This window comes from Triticum dicoccoides, chromosome 7A (assembly GCF_002162155.2).
Source record: "Triticum dicoccoides isolate Atlit2015 ecotype Zavitan chromosome 7A, WEW_v2.0, whole genome shotgun sequence".
NCBI lineage: Eukaryota > Viridiplantae > Streptophyta > Magnoliopsida > Poales > Poaceae > Triticum > Triticum dicoccoides.
This window is the reverse complement of record NC_041392.1, coordinates 155,570,829-155,594,872: the sequence shown is the minus strand read 5'-3', so window position 1 is coordinate 155,594,872 and position 24,044 is coordinate 155,570,829. Positions and strand designations below refer to the sequence as shown.

Sequence of the window (24,044 nt, the reverse complement as noted above, 5' to 3'; positions counted from 1 at the left end):
CTAGGCAAGCAAACCCTCCTTGAGCATTCCGATATCGCCCATTTCCTTCCCTCTCATGCTTGCATTAGAACTACTACTGCTTTATGTATGATCCTACTCTGATGCATAGCCTGTTTTTGTTACCTGCTTTCATACCTTACCTGCTTATCCTAAACTGCTTAGTATAGGTTGGTTAGAGATCCATCAGTGACCCCCACCTTGTCCCAGTTGCCCTGCTTTATGTTTGATGACTCGATCAACGTGATCGACGTCCAGGCCCCGACACCGCACATCACTTTTCCCTTTTGTTGCTCGACTCTACAGAGTTACCATCGAGTGCCGAGGGTGGAACCTCATACATCACTCCTGATGAGATCTCTGTAGTGTAGCTATCCGGTCGTGGTCATCGAGGGTGATTTCCCCCTTAACCACTTCCGTTACGGCTCTATCGTGCAACCCCTCAAGTGTGAACCTCGAGGGTGGATCCTCTTACGTTCACCTTGATGATAACATCGAGTGGAATTCACCGGGGGTGATTCCTCGGGTTTTCCCCTTGGTGTTAGACACACAGTTACTATGGTTACTATGACTTTACACTGAATCATGTTACTAAAGACGGGTCGGCCCCGAGGGGTACCCGCGCGAGCTTAATAGCGAGTGATGTGGAGTCGGGTTGACCTGGAAGGTGCCCACGAGATACTTACGAGGCATGGCCGGGCATTCTTAGCCCTTGCCGCAAGTACTCAAGACGGGGCGACGGGGTCACATCGATCGTGAGTCTCTGCTCGTTACCGCATGCTCCTAATCCACTACGATTTGGATATTTGATCCGAGGGGCCTCTGGCCTGATAGCACTAACCATCACGTGGGCATAGTATGGGCGTTCTGCATCGTATACATCAGCTGAAGCTTAATCGACGTCAGCGACTGAGCGGCGCACGCCGGGTTGGACTGCGTAAGCTCCTGCCTTGTTGAAGGAGGTAGCTAGGTCTGCTCACCGGCCGCGTACACAACAGGCAGGAGTTCCCGGGGAGATGGCCCATGACCCCAGGGGGCATAGGTTTAGTCCGGCGTGCTGACCTCTCTATTAAGCCTAGGTCGGGTTCTGGCGTATTGTTTGGCCGAGGCCGGGCATGACCCAGGAAAGTGTGTCCGGCCGGAGTTAATCGAGCATGGTGGGTAAGTTGGTGAACCCTTGCAGGGAAGAAAACATCTATCGATAGCCTATCCTACGGTAACGGACACTTGGAGTTCTATCCCGATCGATACAACTAGAACTGGCTACTTGTGATGAGAAATGAATTGTGAATGAGAAATGGATAGTATGGCTCTGGGATTGCTTTCTCGCAGGGAATCGAGGAAGGATCTCCGGCCGAGGTTGATAACACTACTACTTTTACTTTACTTTATGCTACCCTTATCCCTTCTGATGATGCATGATGCTTGAAGCTGCTGAAGATGCTAGTCTTCGATAGGACTAGGTTTTCCCCTGCTCTTATGGCATTCTGTAGTTTAGTCCACAGATACAGCCCTTTTCCTTTGATACAGATGCATACTTAGTTTAGATCTAATGTAAGTCTTGCGAGTACTTTGGATGAGTACTCACGGTTCCTTTGCTACCTCTTTTCCCCCATACCCGATTGTTGTGACCAGATGACGGATCCCAGAAGCCAGACGACACCACTGATGACTACTGCTACCCCGAGGATTCCTACTACTATGTGACGGCCGCCGACGACTTGGAGTAGTTAGGAGGCTCCCAAGCAGGAGGCCTTGCCTTTTCGATCGATGTTGTTTTTGTGCTAGCCTTCTTAAGGCAAACTTGTTTAACTCATGTTTGTACTCAGATAATGTTGCTTCCGCTGACTCTTATGTATTCGAGCCTATTTATTCGAGCCCTCGAGGCCCCTGGCTTGTAATATAAAGCTTGTATTATTTTAATTTGTGTCTAGAGTTGTGTTTTGATATCTTCCCATGAGTCCTTGATCTTGATCGTACACATTTGCATGTATGATTAGTGTACGGTCAAATCAAGGGCGTCACAGTTAAGGGCTAAATTGGAGAAGGTTTCACCTCAATAGAGAAGCTTGGCTCATACTTATATGATTTCATGATGATCTTAGAAATTTTATATTGTTAATGCTATTAGAAGCTTTCTAAAGATGTAGTTTGGGATAAAGGGGGAGCACAAAAGCCGGTATCATCTTCAAAGTAAGACTGATGACTTAAAAGATATTCTGTAATAATCATAGTGCAGTCCAAATCATATGGCTTTTGAGGGGGATCCTAATATGTTCTTGTTACATTTTTTCCGCAAAATCTCCTTTGTGGGGGGGGGCACCACATGATGGCTCAATTCCTCCAAATGGAAATTCCCATCCATTGCTTAATCAGGAACATTTTCACCCAAACTAGGAAAACCATATTATTGGTCCTTCTCCCCATAATGATCCACATGTTGCACCTGCTTCCGAACCTCAAGATGCACATGGCCAAATGAATATAGAGGAAATCCTGACTAGGGGCATTGGGCTATGCCACCTCGGCAATAGCTGATTCATATTGAAATTCAGCAGGAAGAATTTTTAGAACTCCATGACTGACCACTGGATATGGAAGTCAATCAATAACCCACAACATGGATTAGAAGATAATAGTGGGCGCACTCCCTCTTTATATATCTCCAGTAATTCAAGTATTGCTAGTTTTCTGGGTGGCCTGGACTTGTAGCCCAACCCGTATTGGAGCTCAATTTGGCTTCTCTTGGCCCAGAGATGATACTCCTTGATGGACCTGTGAATTTTGGCCACTACCTTTGGTTGCTCATGTGCATGAGCTTGAACCAGATATGGCTCTAAATATTATTAGGTTGGCACCTAATGTGGGTAATGATCATGGGTTTGACATGAGTCCTTTCTTTCAACATGATGTTTGTTAAAGGTAGTAGTGACCTGCCCATTAATACTACTATGCTTGTGATTAATGATGTCTATGCTAATATTGTGAAGCCAACTCCTACATCAGTTGTGTGGGAATTTCTCTCAATGTTGGTGTGCTTTCTATACCTATTCATGCAATGCAACTTGCTCCATCTGTTGCCCATGAATTTTTTTCAAGCTACTATTCCCTACTCTGATTTGTTCATTTCTAATTCGACTGGACCTTAGCCAACTGCTCTACAAAGAAACTATGAAGGATCATAGGATCTCTGAATTTCACTGAGTCACGAGTCAGTGGATATTGAGAGGAGTTGATTTCTTGTTCCGATGCTTAAATCGTAAAGTCAAAGTGTTAGCTCATCCGAAATCCTGAGCTCCCGGGGTCTTATATGCTCCCACATATGACAAGGGAAGAAAGTGATTCTAATACTTCTAATGGCTCTTCAAGTGCATGTGGTCCCCTGGCTTCTTTGAATAAGGGAAATGCCTTGAAGTTGCAATGGGTAGCTCTACAAATGTATATGAGCCAATTCTTCAACTCAGAGTGTTAGGAGATCTTGTGGATTTTGATATTCTAGATTGATCTCGGGCAGCTTAGGAGCAAAGGTGTTGCCATTTGGAAGAGTATCTTCCTCGTGGCATGGACTACTCTAATATTATGAAGGTACCATTGTATGGGTTCATTTTATTTATGTGGCTCTATTATGAGTTGGTAAACTTGGGTGGGCAACGAGATTTTTATCTTCTCAAATGTGGGATGTCATTATTCAGGATTCTGACAATCAATTTTGGTCCCTTTCTCCATTCCTGATAAATGTTCTTCCTCACATGGGCATGTAAAAATGCAAATTTATGTTCCTTGGATGATGACACTGATATGACCCTCGCTACACCACAGAGCAAGTTCACTTCATCTCAGGAATTTCGGCATGAAGTTTGATATGTCTCCAACGTATCTATAATTTTCGATTGCTCCATGCTATATTATCTACTGTTTTAGACATTATTGGGCTTTATTTTCCACTTTTATATTATTTTTGGGACTAACATATTAACCGAAGGCCCAGCCCAGAATTGCTATTTTTGCCTGTTTTAGGGTTTCAAAGAAAAGGAATATCAAACGGAGTCCAAACGGAATGAAACCTTCGGAAACGTGATTTTCTCATCAGATAAGATCCAGGAGACTTGGACCCTCCGTCAAGGAAGCCACGAGGTGGTCACGAGGGTAGGGGGAGCCCCCCTAGGGCGCGCCCCCTGCCTCGTGGGCCCCTCGAAGCTCCACCGACGTACTTCTTCCTCCTATATATATCCACGTACCCCTAAACGATCGAGGACGGAGCCAAAAACCTAATTCCACCGCCGCAACTTTCTGTATCCATGAGATCCCATCTTGGGGCCTGTTCCGGAGCTCCGCCGGAGAAGGCATCGATCACGGAGGGCTTCTACATCATCATCCAAGCCCCTCGGATGAAGTGTGAGTAGTTTACTTCAGACCTACGGGTCCATAGCTAGTAGCTAGATGGCTTCTTCTCCCTTTTTGGATCTCAATAGAATGTTCTCCCCCTCTCTTGTGGAGATCTATTCGATGTAATCTTCTTTTTGCGGTGTGTTTGTTGAGACCGATGAATTGTGGGTTTATGATCAAGCCTATCTATGAATAATATTTGAATCTTCTCTGAATTCTTTTATGTATGATTGGTTATCTTTGCAAGTCTCTTCAAATTATCAGTTTGGTTTGGCCTACTAGATTGGTTGTTCTTGCCATGGGAGAAGTGCTTAGCTTTGGGTTCAATCTTGCGGTGTCCTTTCCCAGTGACAGAAGGGGCAGCAAGGCACGTATTGTATTGTTGCCATCGAGGATAACAAGATTGGGTTTTTATCATATTGCATGAAGTTATCCCTCTACATCATGTCATCTTGCTTAAGGCGTTACTTTGTTTTTAACTTAATACTCTAGATGCATGCTGGATAGCGGTCGATGAGTGGAGTAATAGTAGTAGATGCAGAATCGTTTCGGTCTACTTGTCTCAGACGTGATGCCTATATACATGATCATACCTAGATATTCTCATAACTATGCTCAATTCTGTCAATTACTCAACAGTAATTTGTTCACCCACCGTAGAATACTTATGCTCTTGAGAGAAGCCAGTAGTGAAACCTATGGCCCCCGGGTCTCTTTCTCATCATATCAATCTCCATCACTTTATTATTGCTTTGCTTTTACTTTATTTACTTTGCATCTTGATACCAAAAATACCAAAAATATTATTTATCATCTCTATCAGATCTCACTTTCGTAAGTGACCGTGAAGGGATTGACAACCCCTAAGCGCGTTGGTTGCGTTGAGCTATTATTTTTGTATAGGTACGAGGGACTCGAGCGTAGCCTCCTACTGGATTGATACCTTGGTTCTCAAAAACTGAGGGAAATACTTACGCTACTTTGCTGCATCATCCCTTCCTCTTCGGGGAAATCCAACGCAGTGCTCAAGAGGTAGCAAAGTTGAACAAATCCTCCACAACTAGTGTCATGGACATTAAAAAAGGAAAAAGGAAGGAAAGGGTTCCTCTGGTAGATACTGAGGCAAGAAGGAGGAGTAGATTACAAGATCTAACTGAAGGATCTAAAAATGGAGTATATGTGTAGACAAAAATTGCATGGCTTGTAATGTTGATCCACCTTCTATTGCTGACAAAATTGTTAAGAATCTTAACACGCCCTTTCGCTAGATCCCTCGGAAGGATACCATTGAGGATATTCTCAAGACCATGGAAAAGAACGAGACACACAAGAAGAAGGGAATCTTCCACATTGTATTTGTTTAGCCTTTGCTGGTCTATTCCTTCCTGTAAAAATGAATACAATGTGGAAAAATCCAAATGGAATATCAGAGGATTAAATGACAGGTCTAAATGTCTAGCCATGTCCAATAAAATGGAAGAGTCCGGTTGCTCAATTTTTCAAGAAATGAAAAGAGAATTTTTGGATATCCCCTATCAAAGAAAAAAATCCAAGAAGAATAAAATTGAATATATTCCTTCTATCGGAGCTTCTGGAGGTTTGTTGATTGCATGGAGCCATGGATTGAAAAGTACTTTCAAGGAGAATGAACTTTCTCTCTCTATTCAACTTACATCCATTCACACTGGAAATACTTGGATACTTACAAACAAATATGGGCATGTCAAACTGAGGCAAGGACTGAATTTGTAAATTGGTTGCAACAATTTCAATGAAACTGATTGTATGATTCTTGGGGATTTCGAGAACATGTGATGTCAAAAAAAATAGAAGTGGGCCTGGGGGAGATTTAGTTAAATGAGAAGTTCAATTATGCCATTAGTGCCCTTGGATTAATTGAGATCCCTCTCAAAGAAAGAAGCTTTACTTGGAGCATTATGCAAGAAGCTCCATTCTTTGAAAAACTGGGCTGGTGTTTTTCTTAAGAATCATGGACACTAAACTACCCAAATACTGCTACAATACCCTTGTGGAAGCCTATATCAGATTATTTTCCAGGTGTTATTCAAGTAGGCAGTCACATCCCAAAATCTTAATTATTTAGATTGAATTTTTTTGTTAGAGCATGGGGATTTAAATAGAAAGTTAAAAACACTTGGGGTTATGGGGTCCAAGCCTCTAACAGTACTAAAGGGATTGGTGTTCAATTCAAAAGACTAGGAAAAAAGGATTGAAATTATGGTCAAAATCCCTATCCAACCTTTCCGCCTCTATTAAGAATCCTAATGCATTGATTTTCTGGTGGGATACCCTGAAGAATATAGGGATATGAGTATTGAAGGAAGTAATGGAAAAATCATTTGAAAAAATCATTTAATTAATTTGATTTCATATCAGAAGACTTATTCAAAATTGTGAGCAATCATGAGATGGATTAATCTTGGAGATGAAAATACAAAAAATAACAGGCAAAAGCTACAAACAAATATAGAAATAATCACATTACTCATCTCCTAGATGAAAAAAATGAGCAAGTGCATAATGATCATCGTAGCAAAGTTGCCATTCTTTGGAGATCTTTCAATGATAGGCTTGGAACTTCCAAACCTACATCAAGTTTATTGGACAGTGTGCTACATAGACTAGAAGTGTTACAAGATCTAGAAGTTCCTTTAACCAAAAAAGAGACTGATGATGTAGTAAATATTTTGCCAACCGATAAGGCAAATGGACCTGATGGATTCAATGGTGTTTTCATTAAGGCATGTTGGAATTTAATTCTTGTAGATTTATATGCTCTTATTGAAGTTTTTTTTATAATGGGAGAATGAACCTGCAGACCGCAATGCCTCCTTCATCACATTAATTCCAAAATAGAAAATCATCAATGCCCAAATGACTTTAGACCAATATCTCTCCTTAATTTCTCAATCAAGATCATCACCAAGCGACCCTCTAACAGACTGCAAAAAAGTCATGCTAAAACTAGTGCATACTAACCAATATGGTTCTTCTCAAATGAATATATATTCAGGATTGTCTAGCATGGGCTTATGAATACCTTTACCAATGTCAACAATCTAGAAAAGAAATTGTGGTGCTCAAGCTAGATTTTGAAAAATCTTTTGACATGATGGATCATGATATCATTTTGTACATTCTTGATGCAAAAGGATTTGGACAAAGGTGGCTCTAATGATTTCATATGGTATTCAATTCTCGTACTTCCTTGATACTGCTAAATAGCATTCCGGAAAGCATTTTCATTATAAAATAAGATTCAAACAAGGGTACCCTTTGTCTCTCCTCATTATTTTTTTCTTGCGGCAAGCCTACTCCAGACTATCCTAATGAAGCAATGGTGGGAAACTTGATTCAGTCCCCTCTAACAATGCATTCCTAAGCTGGTTTTCGTGTTACTCAATATGCTAAACTGTTAATGACATGATTTTAATGCTTTCTACTATGGAAATCAACTAATGCATAACCAAAAATGCTCCCAAACTGGGCTAAAGATAAATTATAGCAAATCAGTGATGGTTCCCATCAATGTCTCTCAAGCTCAAGTGCAAAGAATGATTGTTATTTTGGGATGCCAACATGGGTCCTTCACATTATCTTGGACTCCCTCTCCATACTTCCATGCCTAAGATTGAAGATTTCTCAACCATTTCACACAAAATTGGAAGTAGATTGGTTTGGTGTTCTACGATGATTTCTTACGATGGTGGAGTGTAGTTTATTAAATCAGTTTTCTCTTCTTTACACATCACTAATTGCTTCATAGAAAGTATGGAAGCCCTAAATACTCCAAACTTTTGAAAAGTGAAGACTCACTTTGATGGAGATCACACTCAAAAATAATCCCGACTTCCACAAATGTTGCAATATGTGAAGTGGGAAATGGAAGCTCCATTTTATTCTGGTATGATTCCTTGGCACAAAAACTGGTTACAATTCAATATCCCAGTCTCCAATCTTTTGCGATCACTAGTAAAATCTCATTTAAGACTATGATCAACACCAAAGATTTAGCGGAGCATTTCCATAGGCCCCTTTCTTCTCAAGCTTTTGAACGATTCCCAGAAATCCAAGATTATTACTTCAAGGGATTTATCTCATTTAAGACTATGATCAACACCAAAGATTTAGCGGAGCATTTCCATAGGCCCCTTTCTTCTCAAGCTTTTGAACAATTCCTAGAAATCCAAGATTTATTACTTCAAGGGATTTCTCAATATAATGATAAGTGCACTAGAAGGGATCAAGCTACTCATCTACTAAAGTATATAATTGGAAGCAAGTTGATCAAGAGGCCCATATCATATACTCCCTCCGTTCCAAATTACTCGTCGCAAAAATGGATGTATCTAGAACTAAAATACATCTAGATACATCCATACCTGCGACAAGTAATTCAAAACGGAAGGAGTAAGTGGCCATGGAAAAGTGCTTGTAGGTTTAGACACTAAATTTTCTTCTGGCTTCTACTCCATGACAAACTAACACATGGAAGCTTCTTAAAGGGAGATCGTTTGGAATTGTGTCTTCTGCAATGAAAATTCTGAAGAGAATGCGGTCCCATCTAATCTAGGGTTGTTCTTATGTTCAGAATTGATGGTCCTCTATAATTGGCACCAAGAAAAAAGGCAGTAGTATTTCATTATATGATGAGATTATTTTAACCTTGCAAAATCTTTCAAAAGAAGATGACAATGCAAACAACCATCATAGAATGTTAGAATATCTGAAGCAAAGAAATGGGGAAAAAATCGGTTCAATGAATTGCTTCTTGGAAATTCTTCACGAAACAAGATCACACTCGAGCTTAACAAGGCCACACACATAGACACAATGTTTCTCTCCAAGCCATCGCCTCCTAGGTACTTCCATGCCACCATCTCGGTCCCCTCCTCTCTTGAGGCAAAATCATGTTTTGACCTTTTTCTAAAACCTATTCAAGATTTAATCCTAGTTTGAAAAAAATCCGAGATCTGATTCTTTTGCTACCGTCAGGGACCATGACGATAGGGTATAACAGCCTACTGGCAAGGTCCCTGGCGGTAGGGTTGCATGCCCTATCGCCAAAAATCTCCTAAGTATTATACACAATGCGTGCTCGTGCCTACCGCCAAGCATCTTGGCGGTAGGGTTGTGCAGGCTACCGCCAGCCCGGTTGGCGGTAACGATGTTTCCTACCGCCAAAGTCCCTGGCGATAGGCTGTTAGACCCTACCGCCATGGACTCTAGCAGTAGCAAAATCTCAAAAAAATTTCAAACTAGAGTCAAATCTCGAATAAGTTTCAGAAAAGGATCAAAACACGAAAATTTGCTGCAAGGTGAAGGTGGGCAATATCTCCGGCCACTCCCTATGTGTTGACCTCTTCATTCATTTTGTTCTGTGCCAAGATCAGATTTCTTCAACCCTTAGATTAGTGAAGAAGGATTGCATGCCTGCACACATCACTTCGCTCTTGCACCGGCGTCAGCATCATCGGCTAGTTGCACGTCCATTGCAGATGAACCCATAGGGTAAAGAGAAGATAAACAACTTACAAAGGGATGCAGGTAGCTAGAAAGCGCACAACATAAGTCAAGCACACAGCACATGAACGATACACAAACTTCAGAAAATTGGGCAATCGATCAGTTCCAACAACAGAAAACATTGTTCACTCATATTTCCAAAGCATCACGAAAACCATGTCCTTCGCGACCTTAACCAGACAATTAACCACAAGACACCCAAACTGAAAAGAACAAGGATAGATGCAATTTCTCCATCAAAAACTTCTGCGTCCCCTTGAATCCAACCAATCTCAAGCTATCTTCGCCCTTGAGAAGTCCATCTCCGGGTGCTGCAACGGGAAGCTCAATCAGACACAGCAAGTAGTGCTAAATCAACCAAGATGCATACAGGATGAGCATGCTGCCACTTACCTGAGACATGAACTTCTTGAGCATGTCCTGCTTCTGCATTTCATCACTTGTTGGCAGGCCCATCTGCTTCTGGCGCTGGTCAAACTGCAATGCAGAGACAAAAAAATTAGGGTGTGAAGAAATTGTAAGACGCCTAGTCAGTCCATCAATCAGGTTGTGCACATCGCTTACCATCATCTTCTCCACAGTTTGCCTAGTCTCAGGATCCAGATCAGAAAGCTTGCTAGTCTCTGGTTCCACCTTCTGGGTGTCAACTTCAGGGTCGCCTTTGATCACAGATTTCCACCATTCCATTTGATTGTGCTTTGTAAGCAGTATAGACAGTGCTTTCCCATCCTCTGAAGGTATTATCAGAAGGAAAAGATGTTTTTCTTAGCAAGGGATCTTAAGGTAGGGCACATAGCATAACACATAACATAAATGGTCTGTGGTTCATACCTATGCTCCAGAAGCAGTCATCAACTTTAACTGGTTTGTGAAGCTCACCCTGGTAAGAAAGGAACACTGCATCAGCAAAAGATTTTACATGCAAGGGCAAGATAAACTGTTGTGTAGTTGATACTACTCACATCAATGATAGGAGGCTGGCCCTTCAGCCCAACCTTCAGATGATCCTTCTTAATCTCACAGACAACAAACCTTGACTTTGTTCCTTCAGGAACAGGAACATTAACATTAACCTCTGGTAACTGCTGAGTCCAGGAATACTTCTCCATATCAAGACCATTGCCAGCATTTGGTTCTGTTCAGTGAGATGAGTACCGTTAGTTAATCCCAAAGTGCATAACTGAAATATAATGGATTTTCCCATAGGCAAATGAAGGCGATACCATAAACAAGACAGGGTCTAACAAATAAAGTGTGGCATTTTCACTATGATATATGGCACAGAACCGTGTTTGAGCAGACTCGGTTGTAGAACATATTAGGAGTTATAAACTGGTTTCTGACTGCAGTGAACCATGACTTCTGATGAAAAGAGATAATTAAACAAACTGGCTCTGTTCTGGGGCAGTTTTACAGATGACAAGGAAAATTTTATCATAAGCAGATACATCATACATGATAATAAGCATGGATTTTTAAGAAACTGAACAAGTGTAATTTCATCCTAACTGGGTAATTAACCATGCCGCTAGTCCCCTATTTTTTCAGGAGCAGAACAAGTTGTCCAACAAATAAATATCCCATATATACAAGTATGTAAATAAACAACATTGTTACTACATAGTATGGACGAATTAGACCAAGTTCCTACTATCATAGTATGTCCAACAAAGCATCAACATAAACTCATCCAGTATCTATGGCGCTAATAATGAATAATGGCTAGACCACTTGACCTATCTAAAATCTATAATTGAGAGCTAGCATAGAAGCCACAATATCCTAAACCCTATGAACTAACAAATTCGACATTACCACACCGACAATCCAACATTAAGCATCAATATCAATTAAAGTCAAAGGGAAATGAAAACAGGGCGCTTACTGTTCGCCTTGCCCTCCTTCTTCTCCACCTCAGTGCTGGCATCCTTCTCCGCCGAGCTCCCTGCACCGCGCTCCTCCGTCACCACCGAGCTCTCCCGCTTCTCCTTCTCGGCCGCGGCCTTGACCACCCTCTCCTTCTCGGCCGCCGCGGCCTTCTCCAGCTCCGCCGCCTTCCTCTTGGCGTCCCTGGCCTTCCTCTCCTCCGCCTCCACCTGCGCCCTGCACGCGGAGGCCATCGCGGTGACCTTGCCAACCGCGGAGGGGTCGCGGAAGAGGTCGGAGCGGCGGTGCGCGACGTCGATGGCCGCGTGGAGGAACGGGAGCGCGCCGCCCTTGCGCTCGAGCACCGCCTCGAGGACCTCCAGGTCCACGTCGACCGCCGCCGGGGCCGGGGCCGCCTGCGGCTGCTGCGGCGGCGCCTCCTCCTCCTGGATGTCCGAGATGATGGCCATGGCCGCCGCCCCTGCTCTACTCTAGGGTTTCGGCTTCGGGTCGCGCTCGTGTGGGGATCTCAGATTGGAGAGGTAGGGGTTTCGGCGCAGACGGATGGGTTGACGAGGCTCCGGGTCTCGCTTAAATTGAGACCTCTGCGCCGCCCCGGCTTGCTCTGGAACATTCCGGAGGTGCCTGGTACTGTGGGTTCAGTTACTGCGGTGTCTACTCGAATTGTGTCTTTTGAGTTCCCAAAATATTCTTATTTGAAGCTTTTTAGGGTTTGAATTCACTTCCACTACTACGGTATGTATTCGAATGGTGTCTTTTGAGTTTCCAGCATATGAGCGAGTTTCTTTTTCAAAGCAAAAGAAAAAATGAGTTCGTTTTGTTCTCAGAAACAAAAAATGTCGTTTTGTTCTCGGAAACAAAAATGAGTTTGGAACTTTTTTTATGGAAAGGATTTGCCTCGATTCTCATTAGAAGAAACCATCAACACAGTTTACCAACGCATCGTGACGTCTTCTATTGTTGTGTTGTACTGTAGTTTATGTATAAATTACGTATCACTCATCCTAGATATCATGATCTATTATGTCAAAGCTTTTACATAAAATGATGAATCAGTCTAAGAGGGTGGTAGATCAGTTTTTTGATCGAAGGGCCACACAACCCCTATTTTCATTATGAAAATGGAGTTGTTTACAGCGCAACTAACCAACCATACGTCACTATTCTATAACCACATCATGATGCTTCAACCTAGCAAATTTAACCGTTACACCACTAATCTATATTACCATACCAGGATGCTCTGATCTAGGCAAAACTAACTAAAAAGGAACTTGATGTATCAAGAACAGCAAACACTAGCAAATAGGACTTACATCCAACCACACTAGCTACAAGTATCAACAACCACTCAACAAACCATAAAAGTATCATAGTTTAAAGGCACGACATCGAAATTAGCAGAAAGGCTCAAGGCCAGCAAGCATTTCAGTGGTTGGCTTCATAAAATCCTCCTCACATGTGGGGCCAAAACCATGCCCACCTCTGAAGACATCACGAGTCACCATGTCTAGACACCTGATGAAGCATGTTTTGTGCCCCTCTTTTCTGCAGATTTTTTCAAGAGTCTAGCAGTGAACAAACAAGAAAAATAGTGTCAGTAGGATCTCTGGGCATAACACTTTGAAAACATGATTTGTTCCTTGTTTTCCATATAGACCACAACAGAGCAGCAACACCAATAAAATAACTACCCTATCTTTGCTAGTATAGCTAGACAACCAGTTCTTGCAGAGGTCAAAAAAAGACATTGGAGATCTCTGATTCCCCAGAGGGCATCCCACAATATTCTACCAAAAATTAGATAAGGAGCAAGAGAAAAATAAATGATTCACACTTCCTTCAGTCACAAAACTTAGCACATTTCCAGCCTTTTTTGATGAAATTGTCCTTGGTTAGAATCCTATTTTTATTACTAACCAAGAGAAGGCCTCAACTTTAAGAGGCAGCTTCATCCTCCACATATTTTTAGAAGATAAAGCATCTTGTCTAGCAATAAGATAATGATAAAGAGATAACAGAAAAGTTACCGAAGGTTGTAAGTAACCATTTAACTTTGTCGGGCTTATCCGACAGAATCAGCCAACCACACATATCAAGTAAGTTATTCCACATATCAAGATTCTCCCCATGTAAACATCTTTTGAACCAATGCAATTAAAATCCAAGGTAAATACTTTTGAAATGGTAACATGTTACAAAATGTTAAGCTCTAAAGATGACGAAAAATCAAACAAATCGGTTTATCCTTTATCCACGCATCTTGCCAAATTCTAGTTCTACGACCATCCCCCACAACTCTCTGACAACAACAGTAAAAGATATTCTTAACTTCCATTAAGCCATTCCAGAAGTGAGAGTTGCCAGGATATTATTCACATTGAGGCAAAGTTTTCTTCTTCAGATACTTTGCCCTAACCATCTCATGTCAACACTCTCCTCATTTTCTTGTATCCAGAGCCACTTGTAAAGAAGACTAACATTTTTAACTTCTTGATTAGTAACCCCCCCCCCTTTTTCTTGCCGGACCAAATGGGCTAAAATCAAAATGTTTACCAACACCTTTAGGCAATCTAAAAAAGGAAAGCATATGACCAGGGACACTACTCGAGAAAGCCACAGTTAGAATGAGCCTATCCCCATAGGAAGAAATCTCCCCTACTAGGTAGCTACTTTCTTCTCACATTTCTCCTCAACTATTTCCAATCGCTATTACCAAGTTTCTTGTAGTGTAGAGGCATACTTAGGTAATGAAAAGGAAAGTTTCTAATGCGCAAGTAAAGATCTTAGCATAATCCTTATGTTTTAGTTCCGCCTCACCAAAGAAGTAAACCACACTTTTAAAGATAAAAAATTTAAGACTAGTTAAATGCTCAAAAAACACAATGAATTATTTTAGGATTCCTAACTCCTTCTAAGTCGTCCCCAAAACAAAAGATCATGTTGTCGGCATATTGTAAAATAGAAAGGCAACCTTCATAAATCTAAGGTGCTAGACCTTTTATAAACCCTTTCTCCTGAGCCCTTGTAACTAGGGTCACAAGGACATCAACAACTATATAAACACTGTGGGGGAAGGGATCTCCGTACCTAAGACCCTTTCTAGTAGTAAAATAATTACCCAACATATCATTTGAAGTAATAGCCACTTTACCATCAACAATAGTTGACTTGGTCCACTGAATAAACTTTTCAAGGAATCCTTTCATCTCTAACACAAAAAGCATAAAGTCCTAGTTATTTTTATCGTAAGTTTTCTCAAAATTGACTTTGAAAAGCATGCCAGGAAGCTTGCTCTTATGAAGATAGTGTGGTCTCATGCAACATTACTACATTATCTAGTAAGTAGCGACCTTTAATAAAAGTTGCTTGTATCTTGGACACTAGCTTGTAAGCAACTAGCATAGCTCTAGTGTTCAAAACCTTGGTAAAAATCTCAAAAGGGACATAAAGCATGCAAATAGGCCTACACATATGAATCTAATCAGCCCCCTGGCCTTTGGCAATCAAAGTAACTACACCATAGTTTAGCCTATAGAGGCCTAGTTTGCCATCAAAGAAGTCACTAAATAGTTGGACTAAATCACGACAAATTAAATCCCAAATGAATTAGTAAAACTCAATGGGCATTCCATCGGGGCCAGTCACTCAGTTATGTTTCATAGAGAAGACGACAAGTTTGATATCTTCCAAGGCGAATCTGGGAGTCAAAACATTATTGCCTTTAATATCTAAACAAGTAGGAACATGAATACTTGGAGAAATAGGTAAAAGATCTACAAGACCAAAAAACTCTTTATAGAATTTGGTAGCATAGTCCAACAGTTCTTTATCTCCGTGGATAATAACCCCATCCCGCACAAAACAAAAGATCTTGTTCTTTCTATAATCATCGACCCATCTATGGAAATATTATTGAGTTGGTGCAGCATTTTTGTAATTTTTGTATTGAGAGACCAATGTTACAATATTTTCATATTCGAAAGTATCTAGAACCATCCTGAAGTTACATCATTTTACAAAGATATAAATCCTTTACCTACATGTGCACATTGATAAATAATATGGTAGTAGATAGAATTCTTGCATATGCGGTTGGTAATTAGCAGTGCATACAACCCCATGAAAGCTCTCTTTATTCCAAGCTTTTTTATGTAACAAATACATGGTTGTATCCATAAAGGTAATAGACTTAATCATAATTTGTTCATATTGTGTCTAGTATATTCTGCATCATAGAAAACCGAGTAAAAATGGTACTATTAGCTTATGGATTATTCTTTGTGTGGATGAAATATGACAAGCTCAAACATTAAGTAGATGACAGAATTTGGCCATAACTAATTTGTGTAGGTATCTAAACTTATTGAGCTATAAAGGATTGATGAGAGCCATAAAAAGAAATTGAAGTTATACATGAGATTCCAAATTGCAGAATATGAAACACATGATTGCAACTTCAAGTTTAGAAATCAAGGTCATCAAAGTCATATAATATACCTATAAAGGGACAAAACTTTATCAAACTAATGACTCTTCTAAAATTATTGCTCAAATGGGAAGTACAGTTAATGAAATAGGTGGCATGCAATTTATCAAGAGGGCCGATAATAAACATGTTAATTACTAGATTAATATTTGTAACCTGGTTTCAAGAACAATAGTAGACATTATTTATTTGCAAATAATTTTTAGAATAATATCACCCTGTCCCACCTTTCCATAAAGATTAAATACCAATTCACAATTGTCATCATAACAATATTCAGTAAGTTGAGAAGAGGGCATTGCTAGTGGTGATTAGATGTTGCCAGTTTTGCCTCATGCAAAGGGAGCACTGAATTGCAACTATAATTTAACAACCTGACTCAACGGTTATTTCTAGGAGAGGTTGTTGATAGAGGTGGATATGACTTTACATCTAAGGCTGAACATGTATGGTTGGAGATTTCACACATGAACGTATAGAGGGGAAACATATACCAAATATCATTTAGATTTTGAATTATATCTAGAGTACTTAAGTCACAAGTTCTTCTAACTAACAACCAAGCCTCTAGAGGAAATAAAAAGAGAGAAATATATCCAGGTAGATTGGGAAAATCAGTCTTATTATCTCTTAACGAGGCATTACAACAGACATGTTATTGGTGAGTGTGGCAAAAAATACGCAATACATTGGTCTGAATGCCAGCACACTTCTCCCAAATTTAATCCCTTTTTAGTAGAAGACATTTAATCCGATAATATGTGTGTAATCTGAATAGTGGAACTAATTCCAGCTTAACAAGCTGGACCAGGATGTCATTCCTAACTTCCTTCTGCCACCACACCATTACGAGGGTGGGCTACCACTAGTCCTTCATATAAGCCACATATCACATGCCCTACCATCCCTAGAGCAGCAACCTACACTCTCCATGGTAGGCAAGAAAAGCAAGGATCACATCTCACCTTTTTTCAACTCCTCTTTGGGATGCATCTAGGCATCTTGAAGCTGGAGAAGGGAACTAGGGTGGTGGAGCTTAGTTGTAGTTGGGGTCGTCGTGGCTCCTCATCATTGAGTCCGACTATGGTCGACAAGGTGAGATGTTGGGTCATTGTTGTCCCACTAGAACACCCCAAATGTATCTCATCCTAAACCCCCACTCCCATCACTGCCTCCAATGGAGGATATGGTCTCAAACCAAAACCAAAAACAATTTCATGACAAAAAGAGAACCAATGAACAAGAATAAAAGATGCAAACCAAAATTGAGAAGGCAACGAAAGGAGCATTAACCAAAGCACGATGAGCTTGCTGGCAGGAGCACCCCTCAAGCGGGGACACACATCAACAAAGCATGGAAACCACACCACGCATGCCACCTATGACCACCCCTTTCCCCTCATCTGTGATCTATCCCCCACCAAAGGCGATATGTATAACCTAGGAGGTGGCCCAAGTAGTGAAAAACCTCCCACCAGCTAACAACATGACCCAAAGCACTCATCATAGCCCTTAGCAACTAGAGATCTCCTTTTCTAGGGAGCTTAGTAAGTGTAGAGATACACCTAAGAAGCAAGAGCTTTAGCTATTGAAAAGAAGAATGAAAAGACTTGCAACAGAGCAACGGAAGCAAGTTCAGCCATCAATCTACAAAAGATGAGGAACAACACCCCAACTTGGGGATCCATGAAGCTTACCGACCCCTCGCCTGCAAAACTTGAGTTGTGACTTGCGCCATTAGTCTTGTATTCCACTATAGGTCCAATTTTGTATCTGCCTTCACCTATAATGAACTCCAATAATTAATCCAACAACAAGCCCAAACATAACATCTCACCCACAATAACAAGCCATTTTTTGGCCTTCCAAATGCTTCAAATCACATCAGCCACTCCAGCGGTCATAATTTTTTTCTCTTACCCATGAAACTAGGAAACCAAGATATAAAACAACCCTCCACACTTGAAAACTGACAAGAAACACTCAGAGCACACCCCAACAATATTCCACATGTATCTAGCAAGTGTGCATGAAAGGAAGAGATGATCTATAGGTTATTTTCAGCACGAAACAAATATTTAGCATCTCACCACTCCCCCTTCTAAATAGAATGTCACGAGTAGGACCTTTTTTCGTAATAGCAATGCATAGAAAGTTTAGATCCACGAAGGTACCTTACTTGCCATAGGAATTTATGAGGCACTGCATCATAATTTCAGGATGGTGGAATACAAGGACCTATTAGTAATCTGACTACAGGATGGCAACAAATATGCAAGCATAAAATCACCATCAGTTAGAGATAAACAAGCGCACATATCCTTCAAATTTTCCCCTTGCAATAGAGTGTTACCCACCATAGCTTTGTATAAACTACATGAATATAAATATTAGGTTCCATTGAAATAGAGAAAAGCCTAGGGAAATAGCAGTCATGCTAGTTCTTCCTGGCCAAGTGTCTTCCCAAATTTTAGGTTTTCCCCATTTCAAACTTGAATCCTACAATATTTTAGAAAAAGGATTTTGACTTCCATTAGTTATTGCTAGAAATTTGAGTCCATTTTTTGAGTTGATGCTTGTGTAACCATTTGAGAAGCTAAATATCTATTAGTCAAAAATCCCTGCCAAGGACCTCTTTCATTGAAGAGTTTCCAAAGACATTTGGATGGGAGGAAATATTCATAGTATATCTAAGTTAAGAATACTCAACCCTCCAGAATCTTTAGGAAAACAAGTCTGGGGTAAATTAACAAGGTGGTATCATTTCTCAACAACACTATGTGGTAATATGTAAAAAGGCAAGATGTACATTGGTATACCTGTCAGCGGAGAATTAATGTATGCCTCCCATTTAGAGTTGTATCCCTTGCCAATTCCCCAATCTACCTTCATTCCTCCCAACAATTTCATTCCAATCACATATACAAATTCTCTCTTTCTTTCAATTGGGATATGAAGGTAGTTAATACAAAGTATACCAAATTTACAAGTAAATATCTCCTCAAAGCTTTATGTATTTTGTGTGCCTTGCACAAACAATAGGCCTCACTTGTGTGAAAAAATGTTTTCAGGCTTGACATTTGTTCAAAAAGACACGGAATAAATTCAAGGTTTCTAGCTTGCTCCAAATTATCATGTAGTAGTGACATAGTATCATCTGCAAACCACCACCCACTAGGCGAGGACCAATTCAATTAGTAAGTTAGTTTGTAATTGCCCTATCAAACAGAAATTCTACTGCACCGGAGGCCATACATAAGAGCAAAGGGGGCATGGGGTCCCCTTTCTAAGTCCCTGGTAAGTGCACACATATGGTCCTATCTCATCATTGACCTAAATTCCAACTCTATCTCGAGATACAATTTGCATAATCCAGTCATTCCATTTGCTCATAAATGAGCTTAGAACTTTAATCATAATGTCTATAACTTGAACAAAGTTTATGTTCGGATGAGCATGACCTTTTTATTGTAATTTGCCTATGGACATGGAAACAAAATGATTAGGACTCACACAAAACGACATAAACTTGTTCACTTTTAGCAAGTGTCAATTATTTTCTCTATAGGTAACTTGAATGAAAAGCACATCTTCCCACATAATTTTTCTAATCATTCCACACTTGATTGTATTGGTTAAAATATAATCCAGAATATGCCAATAATTCCTTTATCTATGAAATAACATCGTTGTAACATCACAGAGATAAATTCGTTTCACACAAAAAAGAGTAGGCATTGAATCAATCTGACTTCAATAGAAATAGTAGTCCCTACCAAAAGGGCAGACATCATATTAGCAACTAAATAATTGCCGCATGCAACAAAAATAGGACAAAAAACAAATGGAGCATATTCAGAAGACACCCAACACAAAATGACTAGGAAGAACCCAACAAGTATGCACTTTGTACATTGTTATCCGTCATAAAAATACAACAAAGCAATCATAGAATACAATGAATCTACCTAGAAAAATGTTAGTATCCTATGCACACATGCAACGATTGTGGTCACTATTTTCCTAAAAAAAACTAATATGTAGGCTCCTTATATGCATTGCGCCCCTCCCCTCTTCGCCCTTGATCTTCCAATGTTTGTAGAAAATATACATTAGCGAAAGAATCCTGGACACATATAAGAGACTATTTTATCCCTTACAATTAGATGGGTGGTGAGAGGAGGCAAACTGTGCCCAGTGACAAAAAATGATTTCCAAGACATGTTTGACACTTCAAAACAAAAAGTCTACAAAAGGATAATTCAAAGAGGGTCTATAAAGTTGAGGTAAAAAACTAGAGATTTTTGAAATAACTAATAGCATGAAAATGATGATAATACCTTGTGCGTGAATTTGCATTGTTAGCTATAGAATAAATATGAAATATCATACCATAATTTGGTTGTTGTTATAACTAAGAATACTATGTGATATGAAGGGAATATGGCTGGTAGCCACGCATACTTTATCATACAAAAACATCACTAATTAATAATACAATTCCTTAGCATCCAATGCTCATCAGTGTGGTTCTAGTAAGTGTAGTGGTCTACATAAATTAAAAATTCAGGGTATCATTGAGTTACAATTATGCAAATAAAAAATGGGGGAGGGGGGGTAAGTGGTGAATAATTTCCTAATCAAAAATTTAGGTAGGTTGAATGAATCTACATAACCATGAAAAACATCTCTTACTTGACAGTAAGTTAAATATATAAGAAACCATCTTACAAATATTGAAGTATTGAGACTTTATGCATAATCATTGAAGCCAATAGAGAAATAAAAATAAGGAAGAAACACAAAATTTGAGATGAGAAATTGTTGAATAGTAAGAAATATGCATATGCAAAGGACAAGATCTATAAGAAGATCAAATAACATGGAATAAACAAATGTGCAACAAATAAATTATTTCATTGGTCAAGTCAAGAAAAAACTTTATATGTTCATTTTATTTTATTTTTTCAAGGAATATATGTCACATGAAAGAACCTATGTTACCCTCGGCAAACAAACAACAAACTAATATGCAGACCTTGCTAGCACACAAGAGTATTTAAACATGTGACGTGTCTCCATGGACACGTTGAGAACTTATTTTGCAATTCCAAACCATGCTTACTTCTTGGTTGCACTTATTAATCCCTACCTTATGACTAGCTTCCACCACATGTTGTAGAATATAGAAATAGTTATGCTGCTAACCAAGGCATCTAACATCTAGAAACAAACATATTTAGCTAAGAGAAAGTGTCCAAAGTTACTTGTTTGGTTATTCTTTCATAAAATCTGATTCTGATAAAGAAGCAAGTGATTAATATTTTTCTCACACTGCGATGTTTAAAAATATAAATAAGCTTGTGGATGGGTGATGTATTTTCCTTCTTACTTTTTATCAGGCATCAAAAGAAAAATATTACCTTTTTAGTCCATATGAAGTAGCGCACATGCACGAAGCAAATGCCATGTTTGTGAAGTTAAAATAGGGGGATGGAATTATTTATGGGGTATCAAGTACAATTTTTCGCAGTCATGCCACAATCACCTACTCGGCCTACCATTCCTAATAAACAAACACAACCATGTGCATATCCAAGGCATAAAGTGTAAATGGATGATAACTACCTAGAAATTTATGGATACACATGACACTTAACAACAATTAGGCCATTTTATGACAAACTCATTATTAGCGGCATCCCACAAACCATCATCATATGAAAAGCAACAACAAACCACAAATTGTGATAAACAATCAAACAGAACAATAGTTTCACCGAGATATGAAAGAACATGTGACTAGTGCAAACATGTGACTAATGCAAACATGTGACTAATGCATATTCATGTGAAACCTAAAAAACCAAGCACGAGCAGGACCGAGTGCTTCAATGAGATATACTCCTAAGTACTTGTATTAGGTTCATGGCCTCTTTTAAGCAAAACTTGATAAAATCTATTGTTGTCGATTTTGGGGGCATCATTAGCCTATTATACTTGGATTGATTTTCCCCTTGCAAATTATTGTGCACACATTCTTGGTAAGAATATATATCAAATTTATGATGGGCGCCTCTTTCTAAGCAAAACTATATCAACTTTGGCATTGTCTGTTTCAGTTGCATCATTAGTCTATCATACTTTGCTTGTCCACTCACCTAAGAACAAATTAGCAACACGAAATAGGTATTGCCATTCTAGAATAGATGCATCCCTATTTTGAAAACCATTTGTGGTGTCTTCAGGATGTTCTCAACAAAAGGTTTTAATCAAACAATTGCTATATAAATAGGATATGACTAATACCACACAAATCGAATCACAGTTTTTGAGTTGTACTTGTTGTTACATAATGTCAAAGCAGATACTACATGCTTATATACATTGGTACATATATAATATGATTGCTCACAACACTAAACTAGCGCAGTGCAAGTTAAGGATGGACATAAAAGGAGCTCACTAGGTTGGGCGTTGACCTGATCGTGAGGAAGCAACCATACAACGGGACCGATGAATTAGGGCCGGATAGCGTCCCAACATTGGTGGGACGCGTTGGCACTACTTCCGGCCGCCGCGCCATATTCTCCAGGCCCCTTGCAATCTGCCGTCGTTTCTAACCCCTTCACCCCGCGTTGTTCTTCCGTGGAGCGGCGCCGCCAACACAATGTCTGACGATTGGCCAATAGAACGAGGATTCTTGATGGATCAAGGATAATGCGAGAGAAGGCGATGTGGGCAAGATCTCGGGGAAAATAAGATCGAATAGTGTGGTGGGGGCACAAGGGGTGTGGTGATCTGAGAATAGCCTAGGGTTCAAGCAAATCTGGTCTAAGAAGAGCCTAGGGCTCAGACAGATCTAGACGGACAAACAATAAAACCCTAGTCCTGTTTCTTCTTGGAGAGAGAAATATGGGCATGGGCACGCATTCCAGCCCAACAATTGCCGATCCGAAATTTGGGCCGGGCTCCATTTTCTTTCCGAAAAATAGCTCGGTCTGGTCTATAATGTAGGATTAGCAAGGCTGGCCCATTTTATCTAAAAATAGAAAGCAAGGTTGGCCCGGGTAGAGGAAAAATCCAAAATGGCGCTTGTTGCGCACGTTTCTTCACTTTGCGCAAACGGGCGCATACCCCCTCGTCGCGCTGGGCTGGCCCATTTCTTTATTTTTTCCGTTCAAACTCCAGCAAAAAGGGTGTGCGCAAAGCGAGGGTTCAAGCTCGGGAGATCTCGACTGAGACAACAATGCACTAATCACCGGGACAACGAACGGCTTGGGTTCTTTCCCTTCTTTTATTTCTTTCTACAGGTTGCGGGAGCCCGGTTTTGGGAAGAAGCTTCCCAAACCAGTTTTCACCGGTTCGCTGGTCAGTTTCGGGGTGGTTTTCCTTCTTCTTTTCCTTCTTGTTCCTGTTTCTTTTTTCTTTTCTTTTTTCCTTTTCTTTTTTTCTCCTTTTCTTAAATGCGTGAAATTGGATGAACCTTTTCGAATTCAATGAACTTTTATCCAAATCGATGAATTTTTTTTCCAAATTCAATGAACTTTTTTCAAAATTGATGAACATTTTTTCAAATTCAATGATCTTTTTGCCAAAATCGATGATTTTCCAAAACTGATGAACTTTTTTTAAAAGTCGATCATTTTTTTCAAATTCAATGGACTATTTTTAAAATTTGGTGATTCTTTTTTTGAAATCGATGAACTCTTTCAAATTTGATGAACTTTTTTCAAAA

General features: G+C 40.0%; 1 protein-coding gene across 1 annotated transcript; it reads right to left on the bottom strand.

The window, feature by feature from the left end:
- Window positions 1–9,972: 9,972 nt before the first annotated feature.
- LOC119329354 (protein BOBBER 1-like) lies at window positions 9,973–12,376 on the bottom strand. The gene is made up of 6 exons (XM_037602386.1): window positions 11,816–12,376; window positions 10,893–11,065; window positions 10,762–10,810; window positions 10,495–10,661; window positions 10,324–10,407; window positions 9,973–10,241 (listed from the first exon to the last, which is right to left on the bottom strand). Exons 1-6 carry the CDS (start codon window positions 12,264–12,266, stop codon window positions 10,203–10,205), a joined length of 963 nt encoding a protein of 320 aa, XP_037458283.1. The 5' UTR covers window positions 12,267–12,376; the 3' UTR covers window positions 9,973–10,202.
- Window positions 12,377–24,044: the final 11,668 nt, after the last annotated feature.

Bases quoted from the DNA above. Each gene is read 5' to 3' on its own strand.
- LOC119329354 (XM_037602386.1), bottom strand. From the start codon at position 12,266: ATGGCCATCATCTCGGACATCCAGGAGGAGGAGGCGCCGCCGCAGCAG. The intron at 11,066-11,815 runs GTAAGCGCCCTG...CTCACTGAACAG, and splicing joins GAAGGAGGGCAAGGCGAACA to AACCAAATGCTGGCAATGGT. The intron at 10,811-10,892 runs GTGAGTAGTATC...CTTTCTTACCAG, and splicing joins GCCAGCCTCCTATCATTGAT to GGTGAGCTTCACAAACCAGT.